The sequence below is a fragment of the Gallinula chloropus genome (assembly GCF_964237585.1).
Source record: "Gallinula chloropus genome assembly, chromosome: 1".
Classification (NCBI taxonomy): domain Eukaryota; kingdom Metazoa; phylum Chordata; class Aves; order Gruiformes; family Rallidae; genus Gallinula; species Gallinula chloropus.
This window is the reverse complement of record NC_140085.1, coordinates 59,840,843-59,861,686: the sequence shown is the minus strand read 5'-3', so window position 1 is coordinate 59,861,686 and position 20,844 is coordinate 59,840,843. Positions and strand designations below refer to the sequence as shown.

At 37.3% G+C, this 20,844-nt stretch overlaps 1 protein-coding gene across 1 annotated transcript in view; it reads left to right on the top strand.

Annotated features, from left to right (window-relative positions):
* Window positions 1–20,844, top strand: part of METTL25 (methyltransferase like 25) — a gene marked incomplete at its 5' end in the record, with an annotated part of 64,299 nt that overhangs the window by 18,523 nt on the left and 24,932 nt on the right. Inside the window, 2 exons of the mRNA XM_084268661.1 lie at window positions 987–1,619; window positions 4,997–5,141. Of these exons, the coding sequence (XP_084124787.1) occupies window positions 987–1,619; window positions 4,997–5,141 (778 nt within the window). The remainder of the gene's footprint in view (window positions 1–986; window positions 1,620–4,996; window positions 5,142–20,844) is intronic.

The window sequence follows — 20,844 nt, the reverse complement described above, 5'->3', positions numbered from 1 at the left end:
AGGAACAAATGTCATTATATCTAGTCAATAAAACTTTTTTGGTAGATACCTGAACAGAAGTGAATGTTATCATTTTCTTTCCTTAGAGAAATGTCACTCTGCCTGTTCTAGTAAAATATTTTGTTATATATCTATTGCCTTTTAAAACACACATGATAGAAAGCTGTGACAGTGTACTTAAAGGTCCTATCTTACCTTCGCTTCTGCTACTGTTCTATATAGTGTTTTCCTTCCAGTGTTGTATCAAATCACTGAAGTAGCACATGCTGTCAGATAAGAGACAAACTAAGCAGACAGCGAGTCACCCCTCCAGTCACTCCTTCCCCCAGACCAGGCAGTGAAAGCATGTGTCATATGACCCCTTTGTTTTATTACAAAAGCATCCTTACATTAACAAAGCCATATGGATCGCTTACACAGAATGGGAAACTGGTATAAATAAGCACTCTGACATGAAAGAGGGTATTAGTATCACCTGCCTTTAGCTCACATCTGAAATTGTGTTACGTAGGCACCAAATCTGAAGATGCTTGTTTATGTACAGCCAGTGGTAGCAGACTCCACGGAATGGGAGTTAGGTGCCTAAAGCTAAATACTGTGAATGCTTTCTTTGTGAACCCTATATCCTGATGCAGTTTGTCAGGGGCAGGTAGCAGTGTTGGTGGTTTATGGTTATTTTCTTTACCAGAAGGAAGTTCTGTGTCAAAACATACAGTGAAAATGTTTTCCAGAAGAGTCAGGACATATGCCTTGCTTAAGCATTGCAGTGTTTGTTTTCTGGAACAAGCCAGTCGATCTAATGCTGTGTTTTAAACCCAGAGAGTAGATCAACAAAGCAAATGAAGTAAGTATATTAGGAGGGATAACTGGTAAGGTAATTATGAAAGCCATTCTTATTTTTTGAGGTAATTATTTTGCATTTGATTGAAGTGGGTCCTGTTGCTCATTAATAGAGTGATTTTTTTTTCTCCCCTCATTATATATAGGTTATTGATATAGGTTCTGGAAAAGGCTACCTGAGTTCATTTTTGTCCATGCAATACAACTTAAAAGTTTATGGAATTGACTCCTCAAACTCCAACACGAATGGTGCTCACGAAAGGAACAGAAAATTGAAGAAGCACTGGAGGGCGTATCAGAGTCGAGGAAGAGCAAACCTCAAAAGCCAGAGGTTGGAAAAGGCAAATGACAGGCTGGTGGAAAGTGAAATTAAACATAAAGCAATTGACGAAAAGCTCCTAAATAATGACATCAGTCTTCAGAGTCAGGACCCAGTGACTGTCCGAGATTTAGCTCCTTCTTGTGGTTTCACGGAAGTAGCTCCATCTGAAACCCCCAGACAAACCGACATTGACTTGGTGGCTCAGACACAGCCTGACGAGAGTGAACTTTCTGAAGAGGCTCTTGCTATTCTAAATGCTCTGCCTGCTGATGCTGTAGAAGTTTCTTCTTCATCCCGTGGTAACTGTGGGGAACTCCGTGAGGAGGAAAAGGCGCAAAGGAAAATGGCATCTCTCAAGATTAAAGCCGGCGAGTCAAGTGAATCAAACTTGTATTCTCCATTGACCTCTTGCATCACTTCAGAAACAGAACTCAGTGACATCATAACAGATCTGGAGGTTATATTACTAATACTTCAAGTAGATTTTCCATTGTCTTTATATTGCCATTTTTGTACGTACATAGTGTTTGCTGTGTACATGGAGTGCTGTCAGTGCTGTAAATGAATATTCTCGGCCAGTAATGGGTTTTAGCCATTTAGCACAAGTGTATCTAGCAGATACCAATTGTTTTTTCTATTTTAATACATGTTTTAAAGTTATTTTGAATATGTAAAGCAGCCTTTAGAATTTATGGGATAGATAATAATCAGCTGTCAAAGCTAACAGCGTACTTCTGGTATTTTATGACTGTTGTTATAGAAAACATCCAATTATCAGGAAAAGAGTTATATTTACCAGGTAGATGGATATCTTTAGCACTGGAATTTCAGTTTTCTTGAAATTTCTTATTTTTTAAGCTTTATATTTTTTTTACTTCAATTTAACTGTGCAGGCATAGGAAAATTTATTGTGTATAGTCCTCAAAGAGTTTGTAAAGAGCTCTATTTGCAAATAATGTTTTTCTGTTTTGACTTCGCAGAATTATTTAAGTTTATTTAGTAATTTGCTAGTTGGCAGGGCTTGTGCTTACAGAAACAAGCTCAAGCCCAGTTGCTCAAAGACAGTGGCACAAGTCTATAAGCTGCATGGCTGTCAGGTTCCCATGCCTGACCTGACGTTGATGGGGTAGATACATTCAGCCTTTTATGGAAAGGTGACAGCTGGTCTGTGTTCAGTAGTAACTGAACTAATATGTTCAAGGGTGCAATTCATCTCTGATTCGAGACCAACACAGTTTGTGTTAATGGTCCTATCTAACTTCAGCGAATATATCCTGCTGAGTATCTGAGAGCATGCAGCAAGCTCATGTCTGTCTGTAAAAGACACCCTGAACAGCAGCGTTTTTTGGTGAAACATACACCTTTACAGTTGCACAGTTGTATTTTTGTATTGTCTTCACATACAATCAGAATGATGTAAAGGGCAGAAGAAATCCTCTATCACTGCCTTTATTAAAAAAAAAAACAAACCAAGCACATTATTGTCAGAAAAGGTAAAAACTCCATTGTGTTAAAAACCCAGTAATAACCAAACTGCACGTTATGTGTGATGAATGTGTGCAATTAAAAAACTTTAAAATGTGCAATCATTTACATGTTTTAAAAGTATTTTGAGAAATTATAGAAATAAAATATTTTTTAGAAATAGTTTTACAAATTTTTACAGTCTTTTATTGTAGCCATAATTTGACCATTTTTCCTATGCTGGGGACAAGTGGAGATTGGGGAAAATCAGTAGTTACTGATTTACACCCCAAGGTCTGAAATTAATTTGCTGATGAAATATGGGTATAGCGATGCGTGTTTGCATATAGCTCAGGAATAATACTGAGAGCTTAAATTTTGCTATGCTTAAGCCAATGACCAAGAAAATTCTTTCAGTTATGCCCAGGCCACCTCACTGAAGTCAGTGATAGTGCAGAAGTGTACCTGACAGACGGGCTGCCCTCAGGTTGTTCAGAGGTTCTGAGCATCACCATGTTTCCTCTGTCTTGCATGTGTTAGGGTTCTTCCCTCTGAAAATCTCTGAAAATTTTTCTGTCCTGGGGTTTAAATGCTGCTGTTGCAAGTGCACATCTTCCCTTAATTTCCAAACTTTAGTGTTGTTCCGCTCTTTCTCTAATTGAGTGTGGAAAAAACCTCTGTGGAAGAGTGAGCTGAAGCTGACTGGCAGGAAAAAAGTCTTTAAAAGGTGAAGTGAAACTGAACTTTTGCCACCTAAAAATTTTGGATCCTGAAACAAGGAGAGGGTAAGCACAGAGAAGAAGTACAAAGTGCAAGGTGAGAAAGGGGATGGTAAGAATTAAAAATTAGAGGAAGAAAGGGGAGGTTTTACCGCTTCACACAAACATTAGTATTTAATACAGATGTGTGAGAAAATTGAGTATAGAGCAGCAAAAATAGATGTGCATGTAAAGTCAAATTGATTATAGAAGGGTGTCATAACTGAATGCCTTTAGGCTAATTTTTTGTTGAAGACCTTGTTAATAAATAAGGCTGAAATTCAAAGCAACACCATGTGGGTTTCAACTAAGAGTACCATCAGGGAAATATCTTGTTATGAGTGCTGAGAAGAGAAATAGAGAGTAAAAGGAAATTGATGCAGAAGAAAAGCCAGAAGTAGAATGGACAGAAGAACAGAGCACCTGAAGCTGAAGTTCTTGCTTTGTGCTATGGAAGAAAATGTCCATTTGTTGTGGAATAGTAGCAGGCACATGGCAAAACCAAGGCAGTGCTACAGTTTTGGAAATAACAAAGCCTGCTCTTCAAGTTACCTTTAGGAAGTGGATTTGATTTCAGCAGTTCAAAGTATCAGAAATGCCATAGCTAGGTCCAGCCAGCTTTAGAGTAGAAAATCTGAAGTACGAAAAGAAGTAGCAGCAGTAGCAGTACTGCTAACAGGAAGGCTAGGAAAGATGAGAAAATGGCCAGCATCTGGTCCCCACATAGCTGTTCCCTTCTTGCAGGTAAACCAGCTGCTGTTCATAGTCTTCAACTTCTTCCTCGCCAGTGAAAGTAGAGCACTGAGATCATAGAATCACAGACTGGTTTGGGTTGGAAGGGACCTCAAACATCATCTAGTTCCAACCCCCCTGCCATGGGCTGGGACACCCTGCACTAGACCAGGTTGCCCAAAGCCCCATCCAACCTGGCCTTGAACACTCCAGGGATGGGGCTTCCACAGCCTCTCTGGACAACCTGTGCCAGTGCCTCACTGCCCTCACAGAGAAGAATTTCTTCCTAACATCTTACATAAACCTGCCCTCTTTCGGCTTGTCCTATCACTGCACTCCCTGGTGAACAGTCCCTCTCCCATTTTCCTGTAGGACCCCTTGAAGTATTGGTAGGCTGTATTTAGGTCTTCCCAGAGTCTTCTCCATACTGAAAAAATGCAACTCTCTCAGCCTGTCTTCATAGAGAGGTGCTTCAGCCCCCTGAACATCTTTGTGGCCCTCCTCTGGAGTCACTGCAACAGCTCTATGTCCTTCCTGTACTGAGGACCTTGGAGCTGTACGCAGTACTCCGGGTGGGGTCTCACCACAGCAGAGTAGATGGGTCGTTCCTTACTGGAGCAACGCAGTGTGTGGTCTGGCTCGCCACAGAGGCAACACACCATGTTTGCTTAGTGCTGATGAGCTTTTCTTGTGTACTGAAAAGTTCTAGAGCAGAACAGCAGGAATCCTTCCGCGTGGAGTTGTGTATTTAAACCTCACAGCTCAATAACCACTTGCAGCATGTTTGGGTTTTGGTAGTTGTTGTTATTCATGCTCTTTCAGTTGAAGAGGGAGATGCTTTATTGATGCTTTTTCTTTCCCCCTCTGTTTTTCTTGTTAGGACTGTGTGATGGTGGGTCTACATACGTGTGGTGACCTTGCGGCAAACACGCTACGAATCTTTACTGCCAAGCCTGAAATCAAAGCAGTTTGCAGTGTAGGCTGCTGCTACCATCTGTTGTCAGAACAGTTTGAAAACCAAGAAGGTAATTCTTCTGAGCTTAACTTGAGTCTGCCAGTTTGCATGTTGAGGGTATTGTGCCTTTTAATTAATAACCTCCTTGTCTTTGTTCCTTTCCAGTGGCTTATTTAGTACTGGCTTTAATTACATCATGTGGGTCATTCACTCCCGGATGCCCTGTAGCTTTTCTGTTATGCCAATATTCCTAATATTCTTGCTGAAATTAGGGTCTTTAATGCAGAATGTTTTTATGTGGTTATGAATACAGCTGGTTTTATTCTATTACTTCACTTGTAAAATGTGGAGGCTTTTTTAGTCCAGTATGTTTTCATCCTTTTGAAATATTTTGTACCAGATTTTGCCCTTGGCTGCCTGCATGCAAGATCCATTTATGTTGAGTTGTGTATATACAACTAGGAGCAGAATTAAGTCCTTGTAATGTAAGTTATTACTCAAAAATCCCCACTCATCTGAGTGCTGTGCTCTGGGGCGTTGCCAGTTTAGGGCATTATGGAACAGTACATACTTAACAGTTTTTCATGGGGAGACAACCTGAAAATTATTTGGGGATTCACAGTACAAGAAAATTTTCCTTCAAATGTGAGGGTTGGGTTGGTTTTTTTTTTCATTTTTGATACAAAGTCGCTATCTTTACTTGAAAGGCAAATTCTGCATAATGAAAAGCATTAAGTAGCTGGCTTTCCTGAGACAAGTGGTATGTAGCAGAGCTGTCTAAGTGACCATCTGCTCAAGTCCTACAACCTGATCATCATATTGACTAAATCTGAGAGAGGGGTCAATTGGCAATGCGTGTTTCATCGCTTCCAGGGAACTTCACGGACAGAAAGGCAGGTGGGACCCAGCTGCTACACTTGAGCAGTTGGCTGCTCAGGCAGCTTAGGCACCACTCCAGACTGACCATGACACATGCTAGCTCTTGCTTGCCTTAATGGTCTTTTCATGTTGTTTCTATCTTGCTCTGCAGCAACTTTAAGAGTTTCTGCAGTGCATTAGTTTCACTCATTTTGCAATACTTCAGATTACCACAGAAACAAAGCAATGTAAGATACTACTGGAATTCCTAAGTTACAGAAATGTGATTAGTAAAATCCATACAATTTCTTTTACACCGGGGTTTTAATTATGAACTTTTCAGGCACTTGACATTAGGTTTGTGTGATAGAAACATTTGGTTGTTTCTTGGTATTTCAAAGAGGCTACAACAGGAAGTTGTAGCTGTAGGATTTCTTTTTCCAGGCCAGTGCGTGATGCTTCACTAAGTTATTGTTACTCAGACACCACCAAAGGATCAGATGCCATAACCTATTCTCAGTTCAAAGAAACAGATGTATGTACACAGTGGTAAGCGATACTGTAGTTCCACAACAGTGTGGAAGTGAGGCCAAGCTGCATGTTGGAATTTCTAGCTGTTTGATTTTTCTCAGATTGAAGGACAAAAATTGCTGTCAGGATGTCAGAGAAGAATCTTTAGGCAGAATAAAAGGAAATTACAGTATTCTGGGATTTTGGGGGGAAGGAACACACAGGTAATTCCAGCGATGCTCAAAAAATTTGGTATTTTTTTTACTGTTACTATAAGGGTACATATTCTAAAATCTATAATGCTATTATATTTGCCTTGAAGAGTCATTATATGACTTGTTCATAAACACGCAGAGAAGATGTAAGTGCACCAGAACCAAAAATATCTAAGAGCTAGAATTTCTTCAAAGGGACAATGGAAAAGAATCAGGACTGTAGCTTGTGCCTACACTTTCTATGCACAGGTTTCAAACTAGCAAAGCATTCTAGAGGGTGCTAGAGGACTCTAGCAGAGGTATAGATCAGCAATTTGCTCAGTACAAGAAGTAAACTTATTCCTTCTGCAGTTTTCTAGGTCAAGTGTATTTTGGTACTGCTTCCAAAATACACCAAATCATAGAATTATGATGAAATAATACAGCTTGGAAGTTCCCTCTGGAGGTCATCTCATCAAAATCACTGCACAAGACAAGGCCCGTTCGTTGTTCGGGACCTTGTCCAGTCATGTTTTAAGTATCTCCAAAGACAGTGATTCAGAAGCCCATCCCAATGTTTGCCCTCACCGTGAAGGTTTTTTTTTTTCCTCATAACTATTCAGACTTTCCAGCTTTCATGAATTATCTATTCTTTTTGCTGTGCACCCCAAGAGTTCAGCTTAATCTTTTCTGTCCCCTTTCCTTTACATGGTTGAAGACAGAAGTGAGGGCCCTCCTTGACCTTCTCTGCAATTCTGTAGTCTTCTTCTCACCACTGAGCTCATTCCAGCAAGTCAGTGTGTGGGCTGGAGATCCCAAGGAAGCACTCTATATACTCTCAGAAGTGCTAAAAAGGGGAATTACATCTCTTAACCTGCAGGCTTCACTGTTAAGTCCTATAAATTTTCTACCCACCTTAGAGTCTACTGGTCTCAATCATATCTTTCCAGTTTGGCTAAAAAGATAGTAAGGAAACTGATGAATGTCATGCTAAAGCCAGCGTGAATTTTCCATCTTTCCTGCTTCTTTATCTTTTATGTAAATGCAGACAGTTTTTCTCATAAGCCGAGTTGAAGCAGGTTTGCCAGCTCACAGAAAAGCTGCTGTGGACTGATGGTTGCCATGACTTGAGATGGCTGGGCCGTATTTTCATTTTATTTCATACCGAAATCAGTCTTGCTCCAGGCCAGTGAAAACTGGCTTTTTCATTTTGTATTAAATGGGCTTAACGCATTTGTAGGAAGAAATTTTACTTGCCTTGATGGCTAACATTGGGTTTATAAGTCTGAGGTGGTGAGTTGACAAAATATCAACAAAATGTTACTATATTATGTTATTATACTCTTTTTATCAGGCTGTTGAGTCTCTTTGGCTATTGCAAGGTTGGGTTTTTTGTCTCTGAAGAGCCGACTACAAGTAGCAGTGCCTTACATTTCTCGTATATTCTAAAAATAGTAAAGCTATTGCAAGGTTGCCTGATTCAGTTTGCCACTGGACCTGCTGTAAGCATTTTGGGAGCATTTCTGATGGAAGTAGATGCCAATAGTCAGAGTCTTGAACCAGCATACAGTGTCCTTCTATGTGTCTATAAATAAGCTAAATTCATCTGGAAATTTTTGTAATGGGACCACATTTCCAATTACGTCGGAAGATCATGAAAGCCTTTGTTTTGATTTATTAGTAACTACAACAACCTAAGAGGGGCTGTGTAATGTCAAATTTCAATTCAATTAAAAAGGTTGGAGGCAGTGACTTTTAACACCTGTCTTTAAATTTCACTGCTGTTATAAGCAGTACCAAATACTAAATTTCAGTTAATAAGGAATATTATGACAGCTCTTGGAAAATTCTAAGTAGTTTTACTTTGGCTTTCTCTGAGGAGAATTGGCTGTTTATACAGAGACTCCTCTATGGATAAAATGCACTTAGCCATTAATTTAATTGATTCCTTTGGGGGTTTTCTTCACTGTTCCTGCATCGGATAGTCAATTACATCAGAGTAGTAAGGATTTTACTATTTATTAGAGACTTTTTACATAAACCTATTTACATAGTGAGCCATTATGGCAGTTTTTCTGGGAAAAATAATTTTGCTAATGATTTTTAGGTTTAAACAAACTCTGTGCCTCTGCTCAGGAGCTATTCTTAGGATTTTGGGGATCTGTTTTATCTTACATTCAGCTAATACAGTTCTGGGGCAATGTACCAGCTGGACTATGACGATCTTTTAACAGACAGTAACTGCAAATGTAAGAGATTTTAAAAAAGACTTAACTTTCCTTAAAAAGGAATTTATGTATTTCTGTATTCTAATTCTGTGCCTTCCATCCTCTATACCACCAAACACATCAGTACCAGAATAGAAACCACTTAAATTCTTCAGTCTCTTCTCCTTTGAGGGAAAAACACCTGAACATTACAATTTCTAAGGAGCTACTTATAAATAAATATTTCATAATTTAAAATAAGACATAGATGTAGTTGTTGAGGTAGTTACAGTGATAGCTGTCTGATAGAAACCCTTCTTGAGGTTAGCTTGAGTACTGCCAATCCTGAACTCTTGTTTTCATAAGGATTTCCAATGTCAGGTCACTGCTCGAGGAAGAAGGTATATGTTGGAAGCTCTGAAGAGTAGCTTGTCAATAATCCACTCTGGAAGAAGTCAGCAGACCTTTTCCAGATGGGTAAGAGCCATGGACAGTCAAGTTATGTAAGCTGTGGCTACATTTTTTGTGCTCTTAACTTTTAAAAGCTAGGAAACATAAGGAAGGGAACCAAAAGGGATGCAAAGGGTGGTCAAAATTCACGTGTAAAATATCAGACTTGTGAAAACTGAAAAGGCCCTGAATAAGGTGGATTCAGCAGACAAAAACTTCAAAACTGAATTTTCTGAAGGGTTCCTTACACAAACATAATGACTTCATATCGCTCTGTTCCACTGAAATACGGAAAGATTAGTTACTGGTTTAGAAGTATTAGAGTACAAATGATTTATGTGTTGCCTAGGTATATTTTCAAAGATATTCCCACAGCCAATGTCTTAAAATAGCTATCACTGATACCATGGCAACACAGGGAAACATTTCCAAGCAAAAGATCAAAAAGCTTGATTTCCTTTCCAAGGCATCATTAGATATTGCTGCACAAGGCACATTTCCATGAATTTGTGACAGGGCTAACTAGTCACTGAAACCCAGATGTTTTCTATCAAGATTGATACTGAAAATAATAGGAAACCCGAAAAAATATTAACTAGGTAAATTTCACAGATGTTAAATGACAGCATTACCTATTTAAATCATTAAAGTATTTTTTATTAATAGATATAGCAAAAATATACTAAAACCTGAATTTATCTAACATTTATAATTTTGTGTGTGTATGGAGTAAGATTGTAATTGAGAAAACCAAGGTTTCTAAACAGTAACTAAAGCATACCCTAGGTTTGGGTTTAAAAAATTATTTTGACAACTGATACTATTGCCTGTAATAGAAGAACATTTTTCTTCTCTCCAGTTCCTTCCAGCAAAATCCCATTTAATGGTTTGGATTTTTAGGAAAAATGCAAGCTCAAGGAACCGTGAGGTCTTTGGCCAAGGAAGATTCAGTCTTTTGCATGAAGGAAAAGGCTGTTTAAGTAGTTCCTCTACTTTCTTTGCAATCCTAGAAGCAGACTGAGATGCTATTTATCATGAAAAATAGATGCCATGGAAGACCTTAAACAGGTTGGGTTATTTGTGTTTCAGTATGCCTTGGCTGAGTTTGGCAGTTTATACAAAGGGGGCTGCGTGTGAAGGATCTTGATGAGGGTAGTAAAGATTACTTTCTACTCAATAATCTCAGTGGAAGGAAAAATGACATTTAATTCCATTTAATTACAATATCAGAAGATGCTATAGAGAATTTTATGTCATTGTTTGGAATTACTTATTCATCTTAAACAATTTTTACTCGATAATAACTCTGTCCTAGTACTGGCAAATACATGCAAGAGTTTTGTATCGCTTTGTAATATGAATCCTCAAGGATTTCAGAATCACTAAAGATGAATAATTGTCCCTTGGTTATGATCCAAGCTTAACACTTTTGAATACAGATTTGTTGTAATTTTGTTAAAATCAATGGAGTTCATTAAAGGAATGACAAAGTTGGGTGACATAATTTCCAGGTCATTTTTATGATTGAAAACACACTATGAAACAGGTCTTCAATTAGTTTAAATTGGCATAAATTCACTGAGATAATCCCAACTTTAAAGTAAGTGCCAAACTTTCATCATATTAATGATGTTCTATTAGAAACATCTTTAGTTGAGTTTCTCAAGATTCTTAAATATTTGAAATAGCTGAGAATTTTGCAAACTTCTTTTCTGTTTCCACTCCTACAGGTAATGAATATCTGTAATTCTTTGCTTTACTATCAGAGTACAATTTTATATTTGATGAATTAGCTTGCTTGCACACTCTGCTGCACTGGTAGTCCTGGGAGTATTGTATGAATGTCTACATTGCTTAGATCCCACTCTCAGGCCTTTTCTGACAGATAAGAAATCAGTATATGAAAGAAGACTAATTCATTTTTATATAAAACAGAATTTTGATAACAGAATGAGGATACAAAATAAACATGCAGCTTGGCTTCAGCCTGCATAACAGAGACGTAGAAGTCATGCAATCTGTTAACATCAAAGGTTCCTCTATTCCAGTATCTTGTCTTCTGTAGAGGCCAATAGCAAGGTTGTATAGGAGAGCATGAAAACAGAGGGAGTACATAGCAATACTTCCTCAAAATACCCTGTCGAGCTTCCTGCATGTTTTAGGTCATGAGCTTCTTGAAACAAAATGATATGTCTGCATTAAATAGCCTATGATACATTTTTATTCCTTGAATCCTTCGGTTTACTTTACATAGGCAAACATTTAGCATCTATAGCAGAATATGGTAAGAAATCAACTGCTTGTTGTATGAAGCAGCATTCCCTTTGAATTGTTATGGAGCAGGTAACTGCATGTTTGTTTATCATACCCCTTAAATTTAGGTGTAAAACCCAGTACACATCTGCCCCTATTTAATTTCACCATTGCATTCATGGTTTTACAGATTTTTTTCATTCATTACACCTTTCATTTTTCATTTTACTTGCTCCCATTGCAAAAACGTTCCTTACTTAAAACAGTCTTATTTCTCTTCTCTGCACCTTTTTGGGTGGTAAAAATTGTTATCAGACCTGAGAAAAACAAACCCAAGCACAGTATTCAAGACTCACGTGCAGTATGGATTTATACAGTAGCATAGTAGTGTTTTCAAGGGGTTTTTTTTCCTCAATAGTTTTTAATATATTTTTTCTTCTTCTTAATTCTGGGTTGATCTTTCATCGAACTGTCAGTTCAAAGCCATTCATTGTATGGTTAAAGTTAATCTTTTTCCTAATTTGAATCACTTTCATCTACATTGAATTCTATATGTCATTTCATCTCTAATTTTTGTTAGAAATGGCTCTATTTTTATTACCTTTAAGATTGTCAGAAAACTTTGACCTACTCTTCATTAACTTTTCTAGATAATTTATGAATTTGATCAACAACCTATTCCAGCACAAGTCTCCTTAGGCCTCTGCTGGTGATCTCTGTCCACTGTGAAAAATGGTATTTTATTCCCACCCTTTGTTTCTGTCAATTACTGACCCGTAGGAATACTTTTTATCTTGTTCTGTGTTTTGATAGTTTCTCTAATGGTCTTGCTGAATGCCATTTTTAAATCCACTCTTGTCTTTCTTGTCTAAGAGTTTCTTGAAGCCTTCAAAAAAAAAATTCCAATACGCTTGTGACATACGACTTCCCTTTAACAAAGTTGTGTTGGCTCTTCCCAAATATTTTATATTTGCCCATATATCCAGTGACTCTATTCTCTGAAACACTTTCTCCCCATATAAATGTGAACCTTCCTGTTTGGAAGTTGCCTCGACCTGCCCTTGAGCTCCTCACAAGCATGAATACTACACTACATGCTTTTCCAATGTCTAGATCCAAAGAATTTTAATTAAGGAGTTGTACACTGCAGTTTGGAAATTTCATCCTGGTTTTAGTTTTTGGATGAATGCTCGATGGCCTTGGCAATTTTTTTGCTGTTTACAACTTATGTTTTCTTTAGAACTTCATCTAGGGATCCTTCCATTTTAGATATTTAAACTGATTGATGAGTTCCTTCTATGAAGCAGAATTTTGGTTTAAGACCAGCATTTCGGGGGTTTTTTTTGATGCTTTGTTTCCTTGAGCAATCCTTTTTAACTTTATCACAATGGTAGTTCAGTCACTACTATCTATTTAGAAGAGATTCTGTAGACACTCAGATGTCTGCAAAAGGTCAAAGAGACTTGTGATTAAAGAACAAGAGGTCTGTACAAATTATCAAAGGAAGATACAGAATACTTATTTACTTTTAGAACCATTGGCAGAAAGATATTTTGGTTGCCTGTGCCAACTTCACTACTGACCTACTAAAGTCTTCTGTTAATAACCTTTCTTCTTCTGTCACTGTATAAAATATGGTTAAATAGCTTGCACTGTCTCAAGGAGATTCAGAATACTACCCAAACACTTTCATGGTCTGACATGGACCTAGAATATTTAGGACATTAAAAAAAAACCAACCCCTAGATAGCTGAAAAGAAAAAAAAAACAACCCCAAAAAAATTTTCTAATTATTATTTAGGTCAAGTGCAAAAAGACTAATTATACTGAGAAAACAAGAATTAATAAAGCAAGATTATTCTCCTGTATGGTTGATAGTATTTGTAACATCATTAAGGCACGATGCCGCTGTGTATTTTCTGCTGGTCTGAACAGGGTAATACCTTCCCTGACTTCTGTAAGAGCGGAGTCTGCCCTTAGTGACAGCCTTTGTTTGTCAAGAGCAAAGAGCTTATGGTATGTGAACTAATGCCCCTTTTCCAGCAGTCATTAAGGACTCCAACATGAATTCCCTGGAAACAAAATATCATGAAAATGATGAACTACACATGTTCAATATACCACTTATTTCAGTAACATCTGCTGGAATGTAATAATAGTCTTTTGAAAAAATAAAGTATCAAATAATTGCCTATTTACTTTTTCTTGAAACAGAAAAAGAGGAGATTGTTTCAACATAAGATCTCTTACATTGTGCATTTTATACCGAACTAAGCAAATAGGTGCGTTGTCATGTTTGACAAGGGAGAAAAAATAGAAAAGATCTTTCAGGCCGAAATAAGACAGAAAAAAGTTTCTTTTGAAAGGAAAGGCCATTTTCCAATACAGAACTTCAGAAAACTTTTTCCCATCTTGAAATATAGTTTCTGCAAAGTCATTTAATATATCTTCCACAGTTTTAGTGACGATGATTGATTTTTATAAGTCTTTGGATATTGCCTTTTTACACATCTTTATAGCATAATGTCAACATAAAAATAGAATTGTATACATTCTAATCCTTCAGTCTACAGCATATAAGTACGCTAAACAATGTGTAGTATTTTAATGACTTCAGCAGGGTTCATTTTAAGCATAATATTCTGCACTGAGTATTGCAATTTCAAGGCCTTGAGAAAAATCTAATGTACAGTGTGACCTTTGAGTATTAAATCCAACTTGGATGTTACAGGGTTTGTCATGCAGGAAGACTTCCAGTGTATTATAATGATAGAACCACTCCTACAGTTCTTACATAGGCACATCTCATGTTTGTTGTACAAGATCTATTTCCATTAAGATATGACCTTTGCCGTAAGACAATTTGCCAGATAATGGTGACTGAGATGAGGAGAATTGGAAGTAGGAGGTATAAAATACAGTTCCGTTGAAGTTACCGGTTACATTAAAACTTATATAAGGTTGGCTACCTATTGTGTCTATGTTTATTCTATGCCTCTTTTTCCTTCCTTGCAATTGGGATTTGTCTGATGTAGGATATAAATTCATTTGCTTTTCTAAATCTGCGCCACCCCTTGATACCCAAGCGCTATCAGGGGCATCTGGTAGTATGGAAAGGGTAACTGGTTTCAGTGGGAGTTTTCTCTGAAGGAGTGAAACAAGTCTAATGTATAAGGCAGCCTTTGAAATGAATCTCCCTTTTGCTTGGAGTTTATTAAAGGTAACTGCAGGATACTTTATTTTCCAGTCTAAGAAAATAATTTTTTATACATAAGAATATTGAGTAAAATATGTGATGACAGTATAAAGAATCTATATTGAAATGCTCTTCCTTTAGCTTACGTATTTTTAGGGCAGTTTATGGATTTTGCATGCTACAATTCTACTTTATTTTTGCACTAAAGAGAATTTGTACATTTCCCATGTTTACAACTAAAGATGAGAATTTTTTCCAGGTAATTTAACTAAAAAATTAGGGGTCATTTTCCTTTCCATTTAAAATGGTTGTAATTAGCACTTTGCAAAAATGTAAAATTTTTAATACTGTATTTACCATTTTAAGTACAGGAATATAATGTTCTTTTTTTACTAGTAAATATTTTGGTCTGTGCATTTGGAAAATTACTACTGTCTTTTGAATCATCATGTAAGTGGAATAGTGTAGCATTTAATACACTATATATACGCCCTAATGATTTGTCACACACTGGGTGTTTGAGTTGAAACTTCACGTGTCTGTTGCTGACTTTTAATATGACTAGTGCTAACCTCCTAAAATTAGGTAACAGGCTTAAAAAGCAATACTTGAATACAGTGTCAGCGAAGAATCTATTTAAATTTCCTGCCACAGTTACTAGCCTCAACTTTTATGGCAATCCCTGGCTTTGTTGGCAGTACCTGACTGAACTGCATTTTCTCCTGGGGCACTGGGTTTCTTCTTCACTGAGCTACTTCTGGGCCTGAGCTTTGTCATCTCCTCACTCTGCTTCTCTGTTTTTCTCTTCACTCTGTTTCTCTGTATTTCAAGTCATTCAGGGCCTTCCAAGTAGTAGTCTAAAAGAATGGGGGGACCCCCTACCTTACTGTGGTGCTTGCTGGAACGACAGCACTGACATAAAACTGTCAGTAACCATTTATTCATCTTTCACTCGGTGTTGCCCTTCAAGGTTTCCTTTAGTTTTCAGTAATAAGTTTCTATTATTAATCATGTGTTATTATGTTCAGAGTAATAGCTACAAAAATCCCTTTCTCTACAAAGAATTAAAAACAAAGGAAGAGAAATGGATTTACATTTACAATGTCATTTACAGTTCTCAGATGTGCCCTGGTTTGTTTTTTTTTTTTCCTTTTTTTTTTTCAGTTTTACACTTCTGGGAATGTTGTCTATATTCCTTGGAAGAATGAAGGCTCTAGTTGGACAGGAGAGCTTCCCTGGCTTTATAGACCACAGCCTAATATATGGGCAAAGATGCAATTAGACCATTTATCGTAGACTCTTAAGGGTGCATTGATTTTCTATCAACTTAAAATACTAAAATAGGAATGATGGGACAGAAGATAATTAGGAACAAGAGGAAAGAGAATAATTTAGTCCTGTTTATTGTACTTTTTTTTTCTTTTTTTTTAAACTTGACCATCAATGTGTCAGGAACTACCCAAGCAAGGGCACAGCTCCTATGGTTGTTACTTTTCAGATATTGTTCTTTGAATTAAATAGGTGAAGACCAGATCGTGGTGCCAGCTGTGCCAGCCATGTAGATTCAGTCATGTACAGATTTTTAGGTCCAATGTCACCCTTATCTACATCTCACTTTGGCAAGAATCACAAAGCATTGTTGGTCAACAAGTGTATGTTATATACAGAGATTTTATTTCAATGTGCTTGGCAGTCCTTGTACAATTACCTCACACTGACAGCTGTGACTGATCTTCAGTCAGTTGTGCTTTTTCTGTACAGTTGTTATTCCTTGTATTTTTGCCTTTGGTATTCAGGAGTGGATCAAAATGGAGCCTTCACGTAGTCTTGCATTTCTTTTATTTTCATCTTTGTTTTTCTTTTTCTTTCATGATCACAGGAAGAGATCACAGGCATTAAAGTGCACTGGATGTGAAGCACAAAAATGCAACTGAAGTTAATTAATAAGTATCTGAACTCCAGGCTTCTCATGCTCTGAAATAGACAAAAAAAAATCAATAAAATCTTTAAAAAGCAGCTCCACGAATCAGTAGGAATTATGCATCTTAAAAACCTAAGCCATACACCGAAGTGAGAGGCTAATTGGAGAACTATACTGCATAACTTTAGTGGAATTTGGAAATCAGGGATGTAGACTGTGAGGATGGACAAAAATGAGATGCTAAGACATCAGGAAGAAATCAGCTGAAATAGATGTTAAAATAAAAGTAATAGAAAATGAGTACAATATGTGACTGTTCTAATAAAAAATAGGAATATTTAAAAAGAAATTGAAGTTCTTTCAGAGGTACTTCTACATTGTTTGATTATATTGCTATATGCAATATTTTACATGGGCTGATATTGATCACACTGCATAAATAAATGTAGAATCATAGAATCATAGAATGTGTAAGGTTGGAAGGGACCTTTAGAGGTCATCTAGTCCAACCCCTCTTCAGTAAGGGACATCTTCACTAGATCAGGTTGCTCAGAGCCCCATCAAGCCTGACCCTGAGTATCTCCAGGGATGGGGCCTCCACTACCTCTCTGGGAAACCTGTTCCAGTGATCCACCACCCTCATACTGAAGGGTTTTTTCCTAATATCCAACCTAAATCTTCCCTTTCGAGTTTTAAACCCCTTGTCCTGTTGCTGCATACTCTTGTGAGCAGTTCTTCCCCAGCTTTCTTATAGGCATCTTTCAGGTATTGAAAGACCACTATAAGGTCTCCCCGGAGCCTTCTCTTCTCCAGGCTGAACAAGCCCAACTCTCTCAGCCTGTCTTCATAGGAGAGGTGCTCCAGCACTTTGATCATTTTTGTGGCCTTCCTCTGGATATGCTTCCAACAGGTCCATGTCCTTCTTGTGTTGAGGGCTCCAAAGCTGGACAATGTACTCCAGCTGAGGTCTCACCACAGCAGAGTAGAGGGGCAGAATCACCTCTCTCAATCTGCTGGCCACACTTCTTTTGATGCAGCCCAGGATGTGGTTGGCCTTCTGGGATGCAGATGCACACTGGTGGCTCATGTCCAGCTTATCATCCATGAGTACTCCCAATTCCTTTTCCTCAGGGCTGCTTTCAAGCACATCATCTCCTAATCTGTATGGATAATGGGGCTGTCCCGACCCAAGTGCAGGAGCCTGCACTTGGCTTTGTTGAACCTCATGAGGTTCACCTGGGCCCACTTCTCCAGCCCGTCCAGTTCCCTCTGGATGGCATCCTGTCCCTCTGGCACATTAACTTCACCACTCAGCTTGGTGTCATCTGCAAATTTGCTGAAGCTACACTCAATCCCACTGTCAATATCATTTATAAAGATATTAAACAGCACCGGTCCCAGAACAGACCCTTGAGGAACTCCACAGATGCAGATGTTTTTATCCAAGTCAGTTTTTACGTGGTAAGAGACAGTGATGGATTTAAGCTTTTAGAACTGACAGGATCATACTGCAGTGATAACTCACTGAATGGCATTATTAGGAACTACTGATATTACTTACACCATTTTGAAATACATTTCAAATTCTTATTATAATTTCAAATCATTCATCCAGATCTGTATTGAAATAAGTGGCAAAAATTGATAGGTGAAGTTCAATACAGAAACTGATTTCAGCCTTAATGGTAATTTTGAAAGGAAACCAAAGATCTCTGTCAGTAAAAACTGTGAGTGGTTTCATGCAGCCCCAGCTGTGGGTGTACAATCAGCACAACTGTACTAAATTAGAATAAGCTCTCTCTTGGAAGTTATGTTCTCATGCAGAAATGCTTCAAGAGGCTGGTGTTTCAGAATATTTCAATAATAAATCACCTAAGTAAAGATAAAGTTCAGGAATTAAATAAACAATGCTTGTTTTTCTAAGGAGAAAATGGTTTCTTAAACAAAATACAATGAGTAGAGTAGGAACTTCAGCCTGTGCACTAAAAGCATTTTTCTTCTTCCTTCCCTTTGCCACATGCTATTTACAATCATCTGAAGAACTTCATTACTAGACAATAAATCTCTTCTGTTGTCATTATGTGTATAAATCTTAACAATAGACTAAAAAGATGAAGTGCATTTCAAGAAAATCAGAATCGTCTATTTTCTAATGCTTTGCCATTTTTCATAACTTATTTGTGTTACTTTGTTTATAAATAGCAGGTCAAGAATTTCAAAACAGACCTTCTAATCCTCTATATTCCACCACAAAAGTGAAACAAAACCCTGATTATTTTTATTTTTTCTTTCATAAATTATCCATTAACCATTGGGCTAGGCATTGTTTCATGACAAAATTCGGATTGTGTCTGCCAGGATGAGTTTAACAAATAGTACATTGCCTTAATAAAACTCCCTCTTCCAGAAGGTAAAGCAGAAAACATAACAAATTAGTTATTATATTGGGAACTGTACTTTGGAACAGCTGGGAACTGCAAGAAATTAAAAAGATGAGAAGCATAAATGCAAATGCATTTTCACAAAATGCTAGCAAAAGGAGATAAACAAGGAACTGCAAGGCCACACAGAACCCCAGCTAAATTTATTTGCCTGGTAACAGTAAAACATGTCAGCCCTGGAGTTTCATAGAAACTATATAGTGCTGTAAAGGGGCACAAAGTAAATTTTAAATGTTAGCACACTAGAAATTGTAGTGTCTTGGAGTTGAAGGACTATGTAAGACCTAATATTAAAGATAGTGGAGAAGCTTTTCCCATTTTCTTGAACTTTCTTGGAAACCTCTGCGCCCACACAAAAGCATTAGCCAGTGAAATCCTTTCATCTTACTTCCATTGCCAGATATTTTTTTCTATAACTATCAAAAAAGGAAGCATAAATAGAAAACATCCAGTGTTCTGTATTTTGGAAATCCTGTTTCCTAGCTACACTTAATTGTTTTGTAAGTTAAACAACTCTTTAAAAATATCTTTGAAACACCGTTGAGCCAGTATGAGTCTTAATGGATCTGTGAATAGGATGGTAACAACAGTAAGGCTAGCCTGAAGCTTTTCTTTGATCTGGAGAGAATTATATCATGATGAGGGAAGTTGTAGTTGATCTAATTATAAATATATATTGGTTGTGATTTGTACATTTTTACTACTGAATATAATATTTTCGGTATACAGATGTTCATATGTATTGCCATTTTTTTTCATTTGAAAGTTGAATAGAAAGGGAGAAAACCCTTTCTAAGCAGAGTTCAAAATAGCACTGGTGCTCCAAATGCCACAGGCCAGTGCTATTGCAGTATTATAAACTGTATACAAAATGGGAGAGTGACGAACTCCAATTCCTCACCAAAACTTAACAGCAGTGTACTGAAGGTCTTACAAAATGCTCTAAATAATTAAAGGACAGGAGATAACATATGACTTCCAAGACTAAGTTAAGAAATAAGAAATTAATTCTGACAAAAATATTTTAAAATTCTAGTTGTATTGAGTTCCTAAAAGAAGTGGAAAGTTAATCTGACATACCTCATAGAAAATTTAGAATGTTAATGACAAAGTATGAGACTTCACTTAAAATGTTTTACAAACATAGACTGGGGCTTTGTTTTCTCCCTTGCTAGATGGCATGTAGTGAAAAATTTTATGAATATTTCTCAGCTGTGGCTGGTATCTGGATGTATTCGCACTTGTTGCCCAAAGTGTTAATCTCCTCCACAGGATTTCAAGTATATAGCAAGCTGGAGTCAAGACACCTTCTCCATATAACATTTCTGCCTTTCAGAGGAGTGAGAAATCAGCTGCTGGTTAGTCAGTCAGTCATGAGACATGCCTGTGGTCACAAGGAGAGTTAGCAAGTCTCTTGAGGGTATTTTGTCTGTGGAGGTTTCTGGTGAACCATACCGTTCCACAAAGCCCAAGTAGGATACAACTTCTCATGTCATTCTTTATGTTACTTTAACTCTATTATGTTTCCTATGTTACCTTTCTCCACATTAAAATTATATCATGGTTTATAGATTTTTTTCTACAACATAGCAAAATCACTATTTCTTTTGCAATTATTTCTTTTGGTGCAGTATTTGCACTAATTGATTTTATTTAAATATGTGATTTGATCTTCTTAACCGGTAAACATAGATGCAGAGTCATAGCTATTTAACTTCTAGGAATATACCCCAGCATAGCTTC